Here is a 20,656-nt window from a genome sequence, read left to right on the forward strand (position 1 = left end):
AGACGGAGTCGCCCAGGCTGGAGTGTAGTGGCGTGATCTCGGCTCACTGCAAGCTCCGCCTCCCAGGTTCACGCCATTTTCCTGCCTCAGCCTCCCAAGTAGCTGGGACTACAGGTGCCTGCCACCACGCCCGGCTATTTTTTTCTATTTTTAGTAGAGACGGGGTTTCACCATGTGGCCAGGATGGTCTCGATCTTCTGACCTCGTGATCCGCCCGCCTCGGCCTCCCAAAGTGCTGGAATTACAGGCATGAGCCACTGCGCTGGGCCATTATTTGCTTGTTTAACCACACCTTGCACTTCACTGTTTCCATTTGGGGCCAAATGTATCTGAACACGAGAATAAAAGGTCTAAGTGATGTTGAATGACCACGAACATTTTTGATAAAGTACATGTGTACCTTCTCTCTAGACTACATACTGAGTCAATCAGCAATGCCTCATTCAGCATCTTTTCTTTTCCCAACCTCTGAGGTGAAGAGGCCTAAATATTCTTTGTTTCTAACAACAGCAAGAATTACCTGAGTAAATGTTACTATTAGGGACCACAATAAGCTCTTCATACATACATATTAACCCAAAAAGTCCTCACAAGTTTACCAAAACTAACCATTTTACAGGTGATCAAATCAGGCTCAGAAAGGCAAGTGACTCGCCCAAGCTTGCAAAGTTATAAAACAGGAGATCCAAGATTCAAACCCTGGTCTTATAAGCACAAAACCAATGCACTTAAAACTGCATGCTCTTGTTGCTTCTCCCACTCTTATGCATCTACATGTCATGAATTGATTAAAATGAAACAAAACTCTTTAAATTACCTAAGATGTTACAGAACTACTAGAGCCTACATAGCAAAAAAAAGGTAGGAGAGAGACAACTGTTTCAGAACATAAGCAATTTCTCATTATATATCTTGCAATAAATTGAAAAAAGGATCCTTAATCATTAAATAAACTTTACAAGACAGTGCTAAAGATGTCACCACCTACTGTGAATTATGGGATAGGTATCACAAGACTGCCTTCTTTATATCTCTTCATTTATTATATTTTCTTTCCCCAAGAAAACAGTTGGCTTTTTAAGGTTAGTTAAAAACATCCTTTTTTTTTTTTTTTTGAGCCCTAGCAACATCAAACACCTGAAATGCAGTGTTTCTGGTTGTTTTAACAAATAAATATTAATCAACTCACATGAAAGTTGCTCTATACTAGAAAAAAAGATCACAAAATATAATGAGAAAAAGGAAATCTTGAACTTTTATTAAATGAGATTTCAAGTGATCATTAAAAGAGATTCAGAAGCCTAAAAATTTCTTTATCAGATTTCATCATTTGGTTGAAACTATCAGCTGTATATTTTTTTGCATGGCTGCTGGGTGTGCATTTGACAATTCTAAATTATGCTGCCAATCAAAGACTATTAACAAAGATAACATAGCATCAAAGGGTGAGAGAGGTGGGAAGCTAAAGGGCAATCTGGGGAAGAAGAATGGTAGATGTGCTCAATTGAGAAATTGACCATTTGATATTTTTCCAAATAAAAAATTGTTAATTTTTTTTTTTTTTTTTTTTTTTTGAGACAGAGTCTCGCTCTGTCACCCAGGCTGGAGTGCAATGGCAGTCTAGGCTCACTGCAATCTCCGCCGCCTGGGTCCAAGAGATTCTCCTGCCTCAGCCTCCCGAGTAGCTGGGACTACAGGCGCATGCCACCACACCCAGCTAATTTTTGTATTTTTAGTAGAGATGGGGTTTCACCACGTTGACCAGGCTGGTCTCAAACCCCTGAGCTCGTGATCCACCCACCTCAGCCTCCCAGAGTGCTGGAATTACAGGTGTGAGCCACCATGCGTGGCCACTTTTCAAAATTTATGTCATATCAGCTACAACAAAGCATTTGGAAAATAAAGATAATCTACTTGAATGATAAAACAATTCTGGCATTATTATTCTTTTAAATATTTCTAAACAGAAATTCTCTTCCCTTCCCTGTTCTGTCCAGCATTGAATGTCCCAATGTCAGAGTACCATTATTAAATTTAGACAGGACAGCTGGTGGGCACAGAAAGTTCACCCACTGCAAAAAGCAATCACAGCTGATAAGGAAGTCAGGCATTAGATGCTGAGTTAGAGGACGAATCACCATAAACAGAACTTTTGAAATATGAATAAGAAACACAGGCTCTATTGTAATTTAACACACATGTAAGCCAGGAGGTATGCATGTGTGGTGACAAAGATCTGCACATCAGAGAAGATTGAAGGTGCAGAGGAAGCAAATACCCCTTCAGTAGTTGAATCCAGAAACCAAAATTATGATCTTAGAAATGTCAATATCAAGGCCTATGGAAAGAAACTATTAATACATTTTCAATGTGTCATCACCACAAATAATAAGCCAATATTAACATTAATAAAAAGTAATAAACATAGCGCTTCTAAGCAAGAATATAGTTTGATACATATAAAAGTACATCTTTTTGATCTTTTGCCTAACAGTTTACATCTTTAGTGATCTAAGATACTTTATAATGGAAAAGGAACAGTAGGAAGAGAGTTAAGAGTTTGAATAAAAACACAAGAAAACTGTAATCCTGTTTTTCCTCAAAAGTTAATTAAGAATCTTCAAGTTAAAGTCCTTGGTAAACTGTAAAACACTGAAAAAATCATTAACCACCATATGTATGCATGCGTCTATGAAGGTAAAACAACCTCAGAAGGTAAAACCACTGCAACCAAAAGTGAAATATCTCTTCTTAAAGTTTGCCCTCCAAAGTTAAGGAGGCAAATTTCACCAAGTTCACTGTCAATTCTATTTCCATAATGAGTCCATGTATGTGGTTTACATGAAGGCAGTTCTTCAAACTACGGTGACAAAGGAACTGGAGGCAAGCTATGATCCAGGTAAAGGTGTCCAATACGCACACTTTACTACTCCACAAGAAAATGAAAGGAAGAACATTTTTTTAAATTGCCTTTATAAGACAAACATCAGCTAATGAGTCCTGCTACAGGATTTTGCAGTACAAAACACTAAGAGATGTTAACAGATAACAGAAAAGAAAAAGGAACCACAAATGCTTTACAAGGATAGTGACAGGATAGTTTAAGGTTTGACAAACCATTTAAGGTTTGACTAGACAACAATCTAAACTGTTATTATCTTCATATTGCTAAAAATCACTTCTTTTTATAACTCACAGCATTTACCCTAATTTATTAATTATCTTATCCAGTTTATTTTCCACTTATCACTTAAAATTCTGGGCAAAGTCAGTTGGTTTTAACAATAACAGTGTAAGCAAAATTCCATCTCGCCTTACTTGTGCTACCAAACCATAGATTTTTCTGAGTCACTTCTATCAAAAGCTTGCTTTTCCATGAACACAAACACAACAGGAATCCTGGAGTTTCATGGTCCCCGTGCATCTGACTCCGTGAGGCAAACACCCCATAGCCCTTGCAGCCGGCACTGCTTTCCTGGGCCCTGAGAACTCACTCAAGAGCTCAGAAGACTCAGGAAAGAAAGAACTAGCTCCTAAGAGACTGCTGCTTCTCCTCAATAATGTAACCTGCAAATTCACAGTGAAACTGTGTGATTATTATTTATTCAGCAAATGTTTATGGGTCACCTGGGATACAAAAATGAATCAGACACAGTCCCTACTCAACAGAGCTCACAGTCTGGATGGTTGGAGAGATGAGAAGAAAAAAGGAAGAACACAACGTATCTATGCTACCCACAGGTGCACAGATAAAGCTCCTTTTCGATACTGTGATGTTACCAAACTATAAGTGAAGAAATACAACTGTCAATACATGACGATCAAGGATTCGGGGAACAAAACACAACTAAAAAGCAACAATACTTGGGAAATTCTCAAAATGGAAGGTTTCTTCTTTCACTCATCAAAAACAGATTTTAAATGCATATTAACAAATGCATTTACCAATTAAGAGTTGTTATTCTACTTCCGTATCCACTTTCCTAAAACTGTTTACAGCCGCTAATGCCCAAAGTCTCTCCTTACTGGACGCAGCCACCTGCGCAACCAGGCTTGTGCCCTGTCTGAGACGATTCATATTTCACTGGACAACAGACATGTCACAACACCACCACAGACTGTTGGAACAATAAGACCTATATTCATAACTGTTCTGAAAACACAGAGCTCTAAAGTAAGTCAATAATAAAATAAATGCACAGGAAAAAAACAGGAATATACATCTGAGAAACACATGGATCAGAGAAAAACCAAATATGTAAAATGGAGGGCATTAAAACAAAACAAAAAGGTATTGAAATATTATGTTACCTTTTTGTGGGTATAGGAACCGGTTTCATGTAGAATTGCCACTCTGAATGGAGGCCACCACGTGTGAAATTCCTTCACCCACTGATGCATCACTGTTGTTGGACAGACAATTACAGTTGGACCCAACCCCTCAAACCTGCATCCAAACGTCCAAGAAGAAAACAACCATGAAAGAGCATATACAGTCATCAACTGCTCAAAAGATCCCCCAAAACAACAAACAAAAAACTTAGTTCAAAAAAAAATGCTAACTATGGATATTTATTGATATTTTCTTTAAGAAAAAGTTACTGAGGTTAAAACCCAGTAAGTAAAATCTCTATAATCCCATTGATTAATTAGTGGATGTAGGTGTTAAGAGAAAACACTAAATAATATATTAACAGATATAACATCTATAGTAACATAAAAGAAAAACAAATATTATTTAACAAAAATACTCCTTTTCCCTTCTACTACAGATTAGTGACGTTTTTATACATTAGTGAAGTGTTTCTTAACCTAACTGAACATAACAGGATCTTAAATTTGTCTGAAGCTTTACAGTCTAACAAGAGTTTTCAACCCACAGAATTTCAATCTCGCTGCCCTAGGAAGCAAGCAGGCCAGAAATGCTCCACTGCTGCAGGCTCAGAAGGCTGGCATGGCACAGGTGACACGGCTACCAGGGGACAGAGGGCTGCCTAGTAGCCAGTCTTCACTTACTGCAGCCTGTCCTCACTACACCACCCTGCCTGCTCCTCCACACCACAACAGCACCATGGAGGAGCACCACAGTGGGTGTTCTCTCCTGGGAAGCCCACACCAACCGAGTATAAGCTAGCACTGCTGTGTGGGCAGGTGGCTGGGCAGCAAAATCAAGAGCCTTAAAGGCACTCATGCATTGACCCAGCAATCCCAATACAAACATTTACACAATGGGATACACACTGGAGCATTCTTTTTACTGCAGAAAAAGTGGGCGCTACCTATGTCCATAGAGAAGAGGGAAGCTGAATGAACTATCCCATTTCTTTAAAAAGCATGGGCCAGGGGTTAGGGGCACTGCCTGGATCTGAATCCCAGCTCTGCACACATTGTATGATCTCACGCACACTATTTAACCTCTGGAAACCTCAGTTTTTCATTTTCAAATGGGAATAATAACAGTATTGATCTTATAGGGTTATTAAGAAGATTAAATCAGTTAACATCTGTAAAGTGCTTAAAACAGGACCATACAGAAAATACTGTAAGATTCTGTTAAATAAGATGGAATATCATATAACTATTAAAATCATTTTGAAGAAGTTAATAAACTAGAAAAATGTTCATCATAATTTTTAAAAATTATTTATGGAATCATCCCAATTTCCTCAGACATAGGTATAGGTGGAGAAACTGGTTGTGGCCATTGTCTCAACATCCATTCCCCTCTCTCTTTCTCCTGAAGAATCAGATTTCTGCAGGTGCGCCTCCTTCTTCCTTCCCGCAGACACAGTTTATGGGACTCTGACCACTGCTTGGCTCAGGAGCAGGAATCTTGACTCATCTATAACCTGTCAGTGCATGGTACCCCCCTGAAACTCTCACTAGTCCTGAAGCTGGCCTGGCAAGACTGACCAACTTTGTAAGGAAGAATTACATTCTAGGTTGGGAGAGACTTTTCTCTCCTGGTCTTTCTAGCTACATGTACAGACCAATGGTCGCTGGGTTACAGTGGTAAGGAGATCTAATGATTACAAGGAGACCTGGCCTTAGGCAAAAATTAAAGTATTTGGGTCCCTGAAGACATCACTGAACTGCTGATCACGCTGTGTCCACAGCCTCCCCCTCTGTAGGTTTCTAGGTGTACCATATATTTGTGAATGTTTAACCCAATTTGAGGCCAGGTTTCACTTAGGTGCAGTCAAATATCCCGATACATCCTACACTGTATTCCCTGTCCGCATCTGCACTCCTCCTGCCCTTCTGGGACAATGGGACAAGTGTCCCTTTTCTTGTTTGAGACCAATCCCTTTAGCTAAGCTCTTGAGCTTATATCTCCACAAGCAACGCTCCCATTAATGTAGCCAATTTATCTTCAGTCTTGCTGGAGGTTGGGTGCCAGTCAGTGCATAAGATGAAAATTAAGCAGAAGTCAAAACTAACCATGGCAACCTCTTCAACAACACTCAGCTCATGTTACAAGAGGCAACTAAAAACTGGGACTGACTGAGGGCATCACAGGGCCACACGCCTGCCTTTCACACACCTGGAACAGAGTCACTGCACTCTGCACACAGTCATCCCTCCCCTCCACTCCCTTTCCTGCCCCACAAAGATGTTGACTGTGTGAAGCCAAATGCACATACATTACTCCACTGTACACACTATCCCCATTCTATCTCACTAATTCCCACAATTTCAATTCTAGATGCTGGTAATGCCAAATCTAGGTCTCCAGCCTAGATTTGGAGTTCACTCTTCTGAACTCCAAACCACCACACACTAGATATCTCACTGCCGATATCCCCATAGCACCACACACCATCCTCCCTTACCTGGCTGTCTCCCATCCCCATGCTTCCAAACCAATGGACAGAACTGTCTCCCACTGTCCAGGTGCCCAAATCAGAAACCTAGGCCTCATCCTTGAGCAGACCTGCTTGCTCTCCACCATGAGCAACCTACACTGAGTTCACATCATTTTTACCTCCTGAATCCTTTCAGTCACAGTATCTCTCCACCTACACTGTTACTATGCCAGTTCCAGCCACTCTCCTCTCTCATCTGGCTTACTGCATCTTCAAGGATGATTATTTCAAACAGTAAAATTTGAATTCCTCATCCCCTCACTTCAAAACCTCTAATGGCTGCCCACTGCTCTTGGGACAGAGATTAAACACCTGGATTTGGCCTATGAGGCGACAAAGACTGACCTCTGCTCGGCTCTCCTGCCTTACCTCTCACTGCCACTATCCTAACACTTGCTCCTGTGGCCAGGAGCCCACCAGCCTGAACCATCTTCCCTTCTTTCAATCGACCTTCACCTTGTCCTGGTACCCCTCCAGCTACCTTCTACTCAACTTTCAGATCTCTAGCTTCCTCAACAAAGCCTTCCCTGTCCCTTTCTCCATAAACAAGTTAAGGACTCTTCCTTAGTGCACTCCACATTAATCCTGTCGTAACACAAATCACCTTTACTGTAACTGTATGAGATCCTCCCTAAACTCTGTGAGAGGAGAGATAATCTCTTCTTCAAATGATCTCAATGCCTACCTAATGGCAAGCAATTAAAGAATACTGGCTTTATTAAATTAAAACATTTTTTAAGATTGGAAGAAAATATATCAACATGCTAAAAGAGATTATTTCAGAGTTGGGGAATCATAAGTGATTTTTGTTTCCTTACTAGAGCTCAGAAATAAATGATTTCTGAACTTAAAACAATTCTTGGCCGGGTGCAGTGGCTCACGCCTGTAATCCCATCACTTTGGCAGGCCAAGGCGGGTGGATCACCTGAAGTCAGGAGTTCGAGACCAGCCTGGCCAACATGGTGAAATCCCATCTCTACCTAAACTACAAAAATTAGCCGGGTGTGGTGGCGAGTGTCTGTAATCCCAGCTGCTTGGGACGCTGAAGCATGAGAATCGCTTGAACCCGGGAGGCGGAGGTTGCAGTGAGCTGAGACTGCGCCACTGCACTCCAGCCTGGGCGACAAGAGCAAGACTCTGTCTCAAAACAAACAAACAAACAAAATACAACTTTTACAAATAACTAAAGAGTAAATCATACAGTGCTTGAAATATTAAAAATCATCTGCTATACAACTGAAAAATAATCTGTAGTTCTATATAAAAATAACGAAACTTTGGTCAAGCCCTAACTTAAATGAGGCCTACCCTTATACTCCAACGTGACAAAATACCTGTCTACTTTGAAACTCTCCCTGCCTCCAGCTACAGTCACCACTGTCCCTGCCCTTCAACTGGGTGGAAAGGGTCAGACTACAAGAAGCCAGAGGCTACAGGAGACTCCGACACTCTTCCTACAGAGTTTCTAAGCTATGCTCCTCACCAAGACAGGGCCTCTCTAGGCACCCCTCGAGCTCCCTGAGGAGAGTGGGACTCTGCCCTGGCCCCTTCCGTGGCAGCAAGCCTTTCTAAAAGGATTAAATGCACCAGCTTCTTTCTGTCCCCCAAGGGGAATAAAAGAGTTATCATCAATATGCACTTAGCAGGGATTAGGAAACAACCAATCAAAAGCTGTCTAAAATATTTTTACAACAAACTCACATTCAAATAAGCATAAATACGTGTATATGTTTTTTCAGGTTATACAGTATTTTTTTCTCTTTTATAATATGCCTTCTGCAAACTGCTACATTGATGACTCACATTTTGTTATTTAAGGCTAGTATATTCTTCTGGCTGAACATCTATCTGGCATTATCATGATGCCCTTTAATTTCTACCATTTTCCCTCTAGTAGAAAAATTTGGAGATTTTCATGCTGAGTTGAGATCTAGAAGCAGACCTAGATTGTTGCTGGACCACAGCAGGACAATCAACTCCATTAACAGTCATGTCGTCAACTGAACCACCCTTTCCTAACCCCTAATTCCAGTGAGATGAACTTGAGTAATGGCTAAGTGTGCTACAGTGATTAGCATCAATTACCAAACAGACTACAATTCCTTTAATCTTTGATTACCATTGATTACCTAATAAATTTAGGGCAAGCCAATAGCTCCATGGTCAAATATATCAACCTACAAGATGGAAATCTGCTAGTCATACCCAGAACTTACCAGGAACAACAAAGTAAAATATTTATCCTTGAAAGTTTATTAAATTTAGTAACATTATAAATTAACAAAATGATATCCAAGACTTTAAAAAATTAACTGAAGTTTGAAAAGTCAAATTATTTCCTTTTCATTGTAAGATTGAGGGGCCTATCATTATAATATGAATGGCAAAGTGAAAAGAAGGTGGCGTATCTATTATGAACGGGGAACACAGGAACCAGTATAGATGTTTATTAACCATATGTAATATGCTTCTCTGTCTTCTAGAAACACACATACAAAACACATTTTTAAAAAACAACAAATCAAACTTCTTTTACCATGAAGTTTCTTGGTATCACAGAGACACTATTTCCACTTCAATGTTCATGGTCTTTAAAATTACAACACTAAAATCATCTCAAATTAGGGCCCCTCTACAGTTTGTAAGAGTTCACAGGAAATATACATAGCCAATGAGGCAATAACAGCTCACACAGAACTTCATTTGACCTTAAGAGCTATTTTTCTGTAAGACATAAATATAGAGAACTCCCAAATTCATCTGGTTCCAGAGGAGGATGTGTTATAAAGTTGTTAGGAAGATGTGGTCCAGTCTGCCCTGGTACATATGAACGGAGGGGACCACACTCCTCTGTAAATTTCCACTCATGAGGAGCCCAGGTGTTTGTGATGCAGCACCACATTCTCGCAAGCCACTTCCACCAATACCATCTTAATAAAGACAATCTGGGATGTAGTCCAATATGCCACATTATTTCATTATAGAGAAGAGGATATAAACATTGATAGTTAATTGATTACAGCTGTTGTTCATTATTAGCCTTGACTTCATTCTTAGTAGGATTGTCACCACCCAAGAGAGCATGTTTTAATTTTTAGATCAAAACTACACTGCAGGGATGACTTTAGGTTTCCCAGGACCCGAGCATTAGACTCCACGTAAGTTTGATGATAATAGGAAGGGAAGCAAAGAAAAGAAATGGGAAATAAGAAAATCCCAGAAACCATTTTAAGGAAAGAAAGAGTCCTAGAAAACATTTGGAGGAGTTTGGGGTAGTCTAGTTACCAAAAACACCCAATAGAGTTGCAGAAAACAAGCCAACCAAAGAGCTTATTTGAAACAGAAAAAGCATATTATTTGAAACAGAAAAAGCATATTAAAAAAATAAAGTCATAGATAAGACAACACTAAATGCCCACTTTCAACTTCAACTTTTCCTTAGATCTGGAATGTTTTCACATGCTTCCAAGCAAAATGTAATAGAATTCTCATATTTGAAAAAAAATCCCCTGCTTCAACATAACTTCCTTGTAACAACAACAACAAAACGTCTAGCATTTAAAAATCTCCGAGTGTTTTCTTCCCCTTCCTACATCTATATAAATGCAACTGGGGTTCTAAAATATTCTAAAACTCCAAACACTCCTCACAGAAGTATTGATCTGCTAACTTAACGAAAAGAGTAAGAAATAAAAAGAAAACACTAAACTCTAGAGACTAAAGAAACAAGATCTTGACTCAGTTTATGGTTCATATTTGGCTCTCTACTAAGCATTTTGCTGCTGATGAGCTGGAGTGTAGGAAGAACTTTGGGCACTTGCTGACTTCAGGCACACTGACACTACTGTAAAGACTATCTCCAAATCATATGTAGTGAGTGTCTGAGGTTTCCAGGGCACACCCCTCTAGCAAATACCTTGCTCTTACTCTTTACATAAGCCCTGAAACACAAGGAGCTTGGACTTATCTGGGTTCAATATGATGGAATATCCTACATAATTTACCTACCAATATTTTTACCAATACCAATTTCTATAAAGTCAATTTACAGTTTAAATATGGAAGTGCTCATAGTACTTTCTTTCAAAATAAAGTATTTCAGTCCTACCACACCAAATAAATTAAATGCTTATTCTTCTGGAATACAAAAGCCTTAATAGTTTATTTAAATTTCTAAAGAGAAGAAAGATTAACATCTAAACATAGTTTTCTACCATTTTAGGTAGTCACTTAGGTTTTGGCCTTAGAATTTATTACATAAAGTTCATAGATTGGGAAAGGCAGAAAGCACAAGGATCAGACAAGTAACTTCATTCAAAAACAAAAGAGAGAGCAAGCTATCTAGAAATGCTATCATGCACACTCATTATAAAGGAAATTAGGGAGAATGGCTTCTTCAAAGCTCCAGCTCTCCCCATGAATAGACTTTGTACTTACTGTAATGCTCACCTGGTCTCCTGCCAGAACAACTATTTTAATGCAAAATTTAATAAATGGAACTAAAGGTATTATGTCTAATTTAAAATTCCATATTGTGTAAACTATTGATATTAACATAATTGAGTTTGTAAACAATCCATTTGTAGAAGCTAACCTTAGACATCGTATTGACCCAAAATATCTAGTGGGGCTCATCTGCAAAATGAAGCATCAATGCCTGGAATTCATTAAAAGTGTTACATGTTTAATTTCTCCTGCCCTACAGCTCCATTGTCTCGTAAAATTTTTCCTTTGATGTCCCCCACTAAAAGAATTAAAGGAATATTGTAATTGAAATATCATCAATAATTCACAAGACCCTCCTCCACAGCAATACATCTGATGAAATATTAATTGAGCTCCACAGACTGACAGTCTGCAGAGGAGCACTTGCCTGTAATTTGAACCACGAGTCCTGATCTTGCTGTAGCTCAGACCTGCCAAGAAGGCAATTATCTGGATGGTCTTGCCCAATCCCATTTCGTCTCCCAGAATTCCTCCTGCCTGCTGGCAGTGCAATTCCCACAGCCACCTAACACCTGTCTGCTGGTACCTACGACAACAAACACCAACAAGAAAAGAGAAAATGGCAAATGGTGGATAATACAGATCATAACAGAAAGTACTCATGAATTAATCATTTGGCTAGGTTCTAGTACCAGTCAGAGAAACATGCGGGATGTGTGTTTTACATGAGTATTATATTTATAAGGTCATACATTTTTGATCACCTAGGCATAAAATCACAAATTTTTCTTTACAAAACGTTAACACATTTCTAATTAAACTGATAGATGGGTAATTAGAGACTATTTCCTTTCTTTTCAACATTAGAAATAGCTTGCTAAACAAGCATAAACTTACTATTTTTTACTCACTTTCTGGGGGAAAAAAATCCCAAACATTTTTCATAAAGTTCCATTAATTTTTCTACAAAACAGAGGCACTAATGTTTATTTTTTCAATCTGAATAGCATCAAAAAAGCAGGACAGAGAACACCACAACCTACAGCTTATACTGTTGAAAAGTCATTTGGTAATCATATTATCTTTTAATAGAAAAAACTAAATTTTAAGGTCATAAACAAGTCTGAATAAATAGGGCTGCTCTCAAAATTAGGACATAACAGATGATTCTGTCATATTACTAGCAGATGCAAAAAAGAACAGTTTAAAGACTCAACAATACAAAAGGTCTTTTTAATATTTCAAAGCAGAAATTGATTCAGGGAGTTTACCATAGGTATAAAAAGATCATAGCTATTAAGATTTTAAATAAGGAATACGGGCCAAAGAGAAATAATTTAAACCACCCTCCGCCCCGCAAAAAGTAGAAGTTAATATTTTTCTTTCTCCATCAATGATATGTTTAATCTAAAACCTAAAAATAAAGTTAAAAAAGGAAAAATACAAAAAAATTTTCTGAGAGTGGAAGACACACTTAACAACAGGGAATGGTATGAAGATTATATCCCAAGTTACAAAATCTAAAGCAAATACCACTTGAATTAAAAGATGATGGGTTAGATGAAGTGGCTCATGCCTGTAAATCCCAACACTTTGGGAAGCCGAGGCAGGAGGATCACTTAAGCCCAGGAGTTCAAGACTAGCCTGGGCAACATAGTGAGATCTCATCTCTACCAGAAAAAAAAAAAAAATTAGCCTGGAGTGGTGGCACATGCCTGTGGTCCCAGCTACTTAGGAGGCTAAGGTGAGAGGACCACTTGAGCCATGGAGGATGAGACTGCAGTGAACCATGATTGCACCACTGGATTCCAAACTGGGCAACAGAGTGAGATCCCATCTCTAATAAATAAATAAATAAATGATGCAAGATAAAGGATTTTTTTTTTTTTTCAAAGAAAATATCAAGGCTAATGGGCTACCCATCTTAAAATAAGATGGTTTTGTTGTTTTGCTGCCCAAATATTTACTATCTGGTACCTGGTATGTCTACCTAAAATCTCATTTTGGACTTCAGCTCATTTAACTGGTTTTATTTAATCTCCTCTCAGTAAATATATCATAATTAACTTTCTCCCAGTATTTTGCAAAGCAATTCTAGAAGTTTGACTCTAGCTGTTCCATTATTACCTATTACATAATGAAAACTCTGAATGAGAATTTTGCTGCTTATTAAGTCTGCTAATTATAATACACACACTGGATATGCACCTTGGAGAAAAGGACTAAAAATCAAAACACGATGAAGTCTAGTACAGATATAAGATGGTTCAATTTGGGAAGAAGGACAAATTCCAAAAATATGTGGTATATAATCAGAGAATAATGGCTACCACTTAAGGAGCAGGCTGCTGAGGAGGCACAGGCCAGGTGGTTTGGACACAGCCTCACAATCAACCTGCACAAAGGAGATTATCAGCACACTTTATCACTAGGAAACAAAAGCTCAGAATGGTTAAGTAACTTGCCAAAGGTCACATTGCTAGAAAAAAATGAGCAAGCCAGAGCTGAAATCCAGAACTGTATGTTTCCAAAGTAATTCTAGAAATGATCTAGACCAATAGTTGTCAGCCAGGGGTAATTTTTCTCCCTATGGGACATTTGGCAATGTCTAAAAACATTTTTGTTACAACTGGAGAAGTGCAATAGTAGAGGCCAAAGAAGCTGTTCAATATCTGATACTGCACAGGACAGTCCCCACAGCAACAAATTATTTAGCCCTAGACGTCAATTGTGTCAAGGTTGAGAAACCCTGATTTAGAACAAAAGTTGGTTCATGAACTGGCTACACTAGAATAATCTCAACTTTTGAAAAAGACATACTGCAAAAAGCTCTCCAAAAAAACTGATGTGCAATTAGTTTCCAGAATCACTAAATTCTAGTCAATTGACCTCTTTTTGCTGAGATACAGAACAACCATGGGACCAGCTCCTCCAGTCAGGGAACAAAATCTCCCAGTGATTATTCTAGTGTATTATTCCTACACCACACTGCCTCCATCCTACATGGGTCCAACAACTCTTTTTGCTTGGGGCTCATCAACTTAATTAAAGTGGGGAGAGTATGGAGAGGAGCAATTGAGAAATTATTAAAGGAATGGTAAATAGCATAGGATCCCTGAGAGGGGATCTCTCAGCAGGAACCTGAGAGGGGGTTAAGACAACTAGATTCTGTGTGGCCCAGGAGAGGCAGCATACAATGTGCTGGATGTTTCCTCATCTACAAATCTAATCTTTGAGGGTTTCCAAACAGCATGTGAATGTGTTTACAAGAAGATGAACAGCACTAAGAAAATGACATTAAAAAAAATATCTTACTAGGCAGCATGTAAGTCATATCTCGAGTAGGATCCCTAACAACTAGGGATAGTTACAAAGACAGCAAAGAGTGGCTCTTTCTTTCCACACAACACATGAAGGCCCTCAGATGGTATTTAAAGGAAATTCACTTGCAGATTGAAAGCACTAGCCACACAGCTGGTAGGTGGTATACATAGCTGGTATTGCTAGATGAGGAGTAAGCGGCCTGACTCAGGTTTCAGCGGTGCCACTAACTAACTTTGGTTTTACTGCTTTACCTTCCTAATAATAAACAGTGTAAACCAATTACATAGTTTAAATAAAAACATACTATAGAATCTAGTTTTCAAAATTTTTGAAAAGCATATAAAAATTACTTTTTAGGGACAGTTAAAGATTTTTGTAACTATACAACATAAAAAAATGTACTCTGCTATCCCTTGAGACTGAGGCATCACTATGTGACCACAGACAATTGGTGTGCATTGGCATTGCCACACTAACCCAAGATTGCATTTACTAGTGTGGCTGAAGGTAAGCTCAAAAGATTGAAGTTTGTCATTTGACTGCTAAATTAGATAGACAAATGTACTTGCTGGGCAAACTTTCAAAACAGAAATTTAAGTGTTAAACATTATCTTGCAGAAAATAGTACTTAAACGGCTAATTGTACCTTCTGACTCCCTTGTGTGCAACTCTATACCCTGTTAATTCAATTCCATAGAATGCAGTAAATACAGTAAAAAATACATCTACAGTTTAAAATTAAATTGGTCCCGCTAAAATGTAATCATAAAAGAAAAATGGAGACTATCAATCCTGTTAATTTTTTTCATACAGCAAAAGAAAATGAATAGAAGTTTTATGACATTTATAAAATATTTAAAATCCTGTTTTTGCAGAGATTAAAAAACACATTACTTTCCAGGAATGTGCAATTAAGACTAATTTTTTAAAAACAAGTATTATTTATATTAACTACTATAGAGTTTTGTCAATACACTGAATCCTAAATACTTTTAGTAAGCAAAGTTTAGTTCTATTAATTGTGAAATATCTTTGCTAGAAAATCTGACATTTATACAAAAATGCAGACTCAACTTGATCCTTGAGGATATTTGCCAAATCATTTACTACACATACACAGAAGCATCCTGTCTTTTTTAAATCAATTTAATCTACAATTTGGGTGTTCCTTTTGCTAGTACAACACTGATGGTATTTGGCTTGTTTCTTAATAAACAATCACTTTAGAGAAAACAAAAAGAGTTGCCAATAAATGTGGCCTTTATTTACCTTTCCATAGTTAATTTTCATTTGGGAGAAGCAATAAACAAAGCAACCACCTCTCTGCAAATACTACTACAGATTCGGATTTCAACTTCTGCATGGCTGTTCCTCTGTCCAGTTAAAGCAATCACAAGTCACTTCACATCTTCAGAGTTTGGCTTTCTATAATGTTTAGTGGGATAAAATAACTACTCTTCGCTCTCCACTCCCCCATGGAGAGAAAAATTAAAACTATAATATAAGCTCTTTGAGAGAAAATATAAAGAGCATGCTGTTTTTAAGTAAACTTCTTCCACAAGTTTAGGGCATGGCTGACAACTGAATCTATAAAGGAGACTAAACTTAATCATCTCAAAGAAAGAACTTTGCATCCTGCTCCCAACTACAAATTGATTATACAAAAGAGACAGAAAGAAGCTATGTAATGGTTTAACTTCCTACATGCATCTAAGAAGCCTTCCTAAAGTATCTTGTTAAGTAAATCCCAGGAGTGATGAGACTGAAAATGTTCCTCAGTATTTACATTCATCACGGGAGACCAGCCAGCCCTTAGAGATGACATGCACGCATCTATCAGGCAGCATCCGGTCATCTCCAATGCTTGGCCACTTACACATGAAACCTGGCTTCAGATAGCAACTTAATCGTCAAGGTGTTGCCCATATCTTCTCTTTTGACATTAGAATGACATCCTACATAAAATATTTAGATGCGCATTTGGTCAGCTCAAAAATATTATACTCTCAGATACAATATAAGACACTCAAAACATCTCAAAAGTTTTTTATTCCCACATATAAGAAAAAAAATCCTTCCCAATATTGATTTTAATATGAAACTCTTCCTATTAATCTGATTTAAGAAATTAGGAGTTTGGCACCTTAAAATTACTAAGAACAAAAAAATTATTCAACATAGATGGCTTTTAAATGTGTTGCTTTTAGTCTGCTGAGACAGGTCCATATAGATTCATCAGTTTACAAACATACCCAATGTACACTTTAGTCAATTTATTATCATCCAATTTTAATGAACAGCACGTGGCTATAATTTCATTTGACAGTATCTGTTTTTGCAATAAATTGCTGCAAGTACCTTCAGGGCCCACAGGTAACTACTATGTAATTCCTAAAATGTTAATTTGTACATAATGGCTTGACAGCAAATAGAAAGGAAAGAACACATGGTACATACTTAAAAAGCTTTTTGAACAGAAAACCTGGCACTTTAAAACCTTCGTCAAATTCAGCATCGCTTTCCTCAGAATCGTCCTCCAGCTTCAGACGTTTCTCTTTGTCCTGCAGTCTCAGTTTATTCCATCTCCTACCATAAAAATAAAAATCGTATTTCCATTATTTTGATCACAAGATAGATTTAAAAAGATAGCTCCTGATAATGTACAAGAAAAAACGGGCAAATTAAAATGGTCTCTTAGGTTAATGCTGCCATTATTACCCAAAACACGGATATTCAAAGAGGAAAAACAATTCTCTTCTCCGGCCATCTCAATTCATTTCTTATGTAAATTATTACAGCTGCTCTAGAAATATTTCTTTAAGGTCTCATTTCATTATCAAAACTACTTTCTCCTCTTCTGGCATACCCTAAGGGAAAATTTCTCTGCTAGTTCGTAATACATGAAATTAGTTCTAGAAAAGATTCAGTAAAAATTTCAATATAATTGAGTGTCTTCACAACAGCAATACTATATAACAAAAAATAGATTTTATTTATAATTACTGTTTCTGTGCTAAAGATATGATAATCACAGCATAAAACAACAAAGTACCTTAAACATAAAGCAAATTTTGGGTCAAAAATCACTGAATCAAGTTCACATTACTGATTACTTAACTGGGGGAAGAGGCATCAGCAATATATAAGCACTGATAGTGCTACCACTCAAAAAAATGTGTTCACTGAATAAAATCTAAGTTACAAATTTAGTAATATACTTTCAGATATAAAATAAGGCAAACACTTATATTTCAGAAGGAAATATATTTCATCTAAATATCTGAAAGTCTTAGCAACACACCAAGGTTGTGGAGAAGGTGCACCCATTTAACGAGACTAATTTTGCATTTATATAACTATAATGGACCCTAGTTGTCATGAGTGGGGAAAAAAAGCCTCAAATTCTATTCACTTTCAAAATAAAAAGATGACTTTTTTCATTTGGCATGGTGCAACTGATGCTCTGAATTTCACAAAATGGTGGAAATGGAATAAAACAATAATACAGAGAAATGCTTTCAAACTACAATTAAAAAAAAAAACTCACAGGAAGTAAGAGCGGCAACACATATACAGCATTTATCTGCCACTGACTATGCAAGAGTAAGAGAGAATGTCTGAGGCAAGGCAAGAGAAAATGAAAGGGTAATACTACACATGCTGCCTGGTCAGAGGTATGGTGTGTTGTCCATTACAAAACCAGCACAGAGCCCAATGCTAGTATCTGAGTAGCTGCTGGTGGGCCTTAAAGCACATCCTCTGATAAACTCTTGCCTTGTTAAAAATTTCAACTCTTCAAGGTAACAAAAGGAAGGGCTAGCTGAAATTTACTTGTGATCAATAAGAACTGGTGATCTGAAATTGCACTGCACGGTAGTAAAGGACCTATAAATAAGATCAATGAAGCACTGTTGGTCATTTCCAGAGAACAGCAGCAAATGGAAGAGGCAGTATATGGCTAACTCAAGGAAATAGCTATCATCTGACAATAGTTTAATAAGTGATACTCTTTTTATAGAAAAATTTAATGTCCTTTTTGTGCTTAACTTCTAAAGGCAATCTCTTCTTCTCCACTGGTATTTTTCTTCCTTAAAAATTATCACCGTGCAATGGACAAAATGAAGTATCTCTAGGTGGCTATGAGTCTTCTGGGTTTCATGTTATTTACAAATTTAGTTAAATGCAATGGTGTACAACAACCGTTCTTGACAGGGAGCAATTCTGTCCCTTCAACCCCACCCTGGGGTAATCTGACAATGCCTAGAGATATTCTTGGTTGTTACAACTGTGGAAGGAGTCGGGAGGATATACTACTACTGGCATCTTTCACGTGAGTCCAGGTATGCTGCTAAACATCCTACAGCACACAGGACAGCCCCCAAACCCCCCAGTAAAAAGGTATCAAGTCTCAAATGTCAATAATGTCAAAGCCAAGAAGCCCTGGCATATAGGTATCCCTTACTATCAAAACTTAGAAACTAAACAGATATACTTTCCTGATACACATATCTGAATTCTTGTTACTCACTCTGTAATTCAGCAATCAAGCAGTTTACATAATGAGAGAGTCCTCAGTATCAAAACTATGAACTCAGAGCCAAACTTCTGCGTAACAAAGGATACTTGTATTTAGTAAACTTGTGGATAACATAAACGCTGGAAGAATCACAGCCACTTAAACATACTTCACTTTGCAATTTCTCCAAGATAATTTTACGGAAGGAGAAATAAAAACACCAGAATATATTGCCTTTAGAAGTCTGGCACAATAAGGTCATTAAATATTTTACATACAGGGTATCACTTTTTAAACTTCATTGATATATGACGACCATTTCCTTAGACTTAGCCAGTCGATCTTTGTGGCTGTTAAATTTCCCACCACATCACTCTGCATCGAAAAGATTCAGCTTCCTCCTCCTCCCTCCCTCCTAAAATATATAGGCATCTTGTCACCACAGAACTCAGCACCTAGGAAACCACATAAGCCACTACAGAAATGATTGTATTCTAGTGCCTTCCGCTTCATAAAGAAAGATGAAAAGGGCCAAACATTTATTCAGTTTGGCTAAAGGATGACTAAAAGTGGTGGGGAAAATCATTATTGCCTACAAGTATTTGTATCATTGTGAAGACAAATCGCCCCAGTAGAATTATACACATATTAAAGACAGAAAATACCACGGTTATAAAACCATACGTATACAGAGAGGCAAAGAGATTCTTCTGTTACATAAGCAATACTTCCTCATGTGACTTATCTCCAAAATAGACCTGACCATCTGATAAGGGTCCACTGAAGCAGCACAGCTGAAGGTGGGGCCGACAAGTACACCATAGCACACTAGGGAAAGGGGGAGAACCAAGTTCATCCACACATACACAGAAACATGTCTTCCCCATCCCAGATGCTGCCAAGAGACTTTAAGGTGCTCTCTTTAACAGATCTAACCAGCCTGTCCTGTAGTCTGGCAGGCTGAGCAGTCTGTCTGGCCAGCAGATGTAAAGGATTCTGTATACGAACACACTGGGTTTGACATACGCAGAAGCGCAGGCACAGGCACAAAAGTCTGAGCTCATACTCGCTGTAGTCAAATCCTGGTGCCATTTACTAGCTCATGAACCCTCAGCAAGTAACTTAACTTCGTCCGCATCTAACTTTCCTCCACTGTGAGATGGGGAGAACAGCAGCACCTACTTCACTGGGTTCTGGGAAGGATTAAATAAGGTGTTACATACAAAGCACCTTAGCACAGAACCTAGATTAGGAAGTGCTTAATAAACTGATATAGTATTATATATAACCACATACATTTTCTGAAATCCTCACGACAACCCTGCAGCATATACTATTATTATGTTCACTGAAAGAAGAAACAGGTTACATATGTGGCCCAATACAATGTGCATATTGCAATGTACCCTGACTGTTTAACAGAACTATCTGAACATGTATACCTGAACAGAAACTGTGATAGCTCATCAAATGGATGCTCAGTAAATTATTACGAATAATGTGT

The 20,656-nt window shown here is 38.0% G+C and overlaps 1 protein-coding gene across 11 annotated transcripts in view; it reads right to left on the reverse strand.

Annotated features, from left to right (window-relative positions):
- ERCC6 (ERCC excision repair 6, chromatin remodeling factor) overlaps nt 1–20,656 on the reverse strand; it is an 82,244-nt gene that overhangs the window by 31,627 nt on the left and 29,961 nt on the right. For 10 of the 11 annotated variants that reach the window (XM_003903626.3, XM_021943250.2, XM_021943243.2 and 7 more), the window contains 3 exons: nt 17,094–17,222; nt 11,740–11,898; nt 4,312–4,447 (listed from right to left, as the gene is read on the reverse strand). In XM_003903626.3, the coding sequence (XP_003903675.2) occupies nt 4,312–4,447; nt 11,740–11,898; nt 17,094–17,222 (424 nt within the window). The remainder of the gene's footprint in view (nt 1–4,311; nt 4,448–11,739; nt 11,899–17,093; nt 17,223–20,656) is intronic. The other variant, XM_021943251.2, reaches the window with a different exon arrangement.

This window comes from Papio anubis, chromosome 11, assembly GCF_008728515.1.
Source record: "Papio anubis isolate 15944 chromosome 11, Panubis1.0, whole genome shotgun sequence".
In the NCBI taxonomy this organism is placed as follows: Eukaryota; Metazoa; Chordata; class Mammalia; order Primates; family Cercopithecidae; genus Papio; species Papio anubis.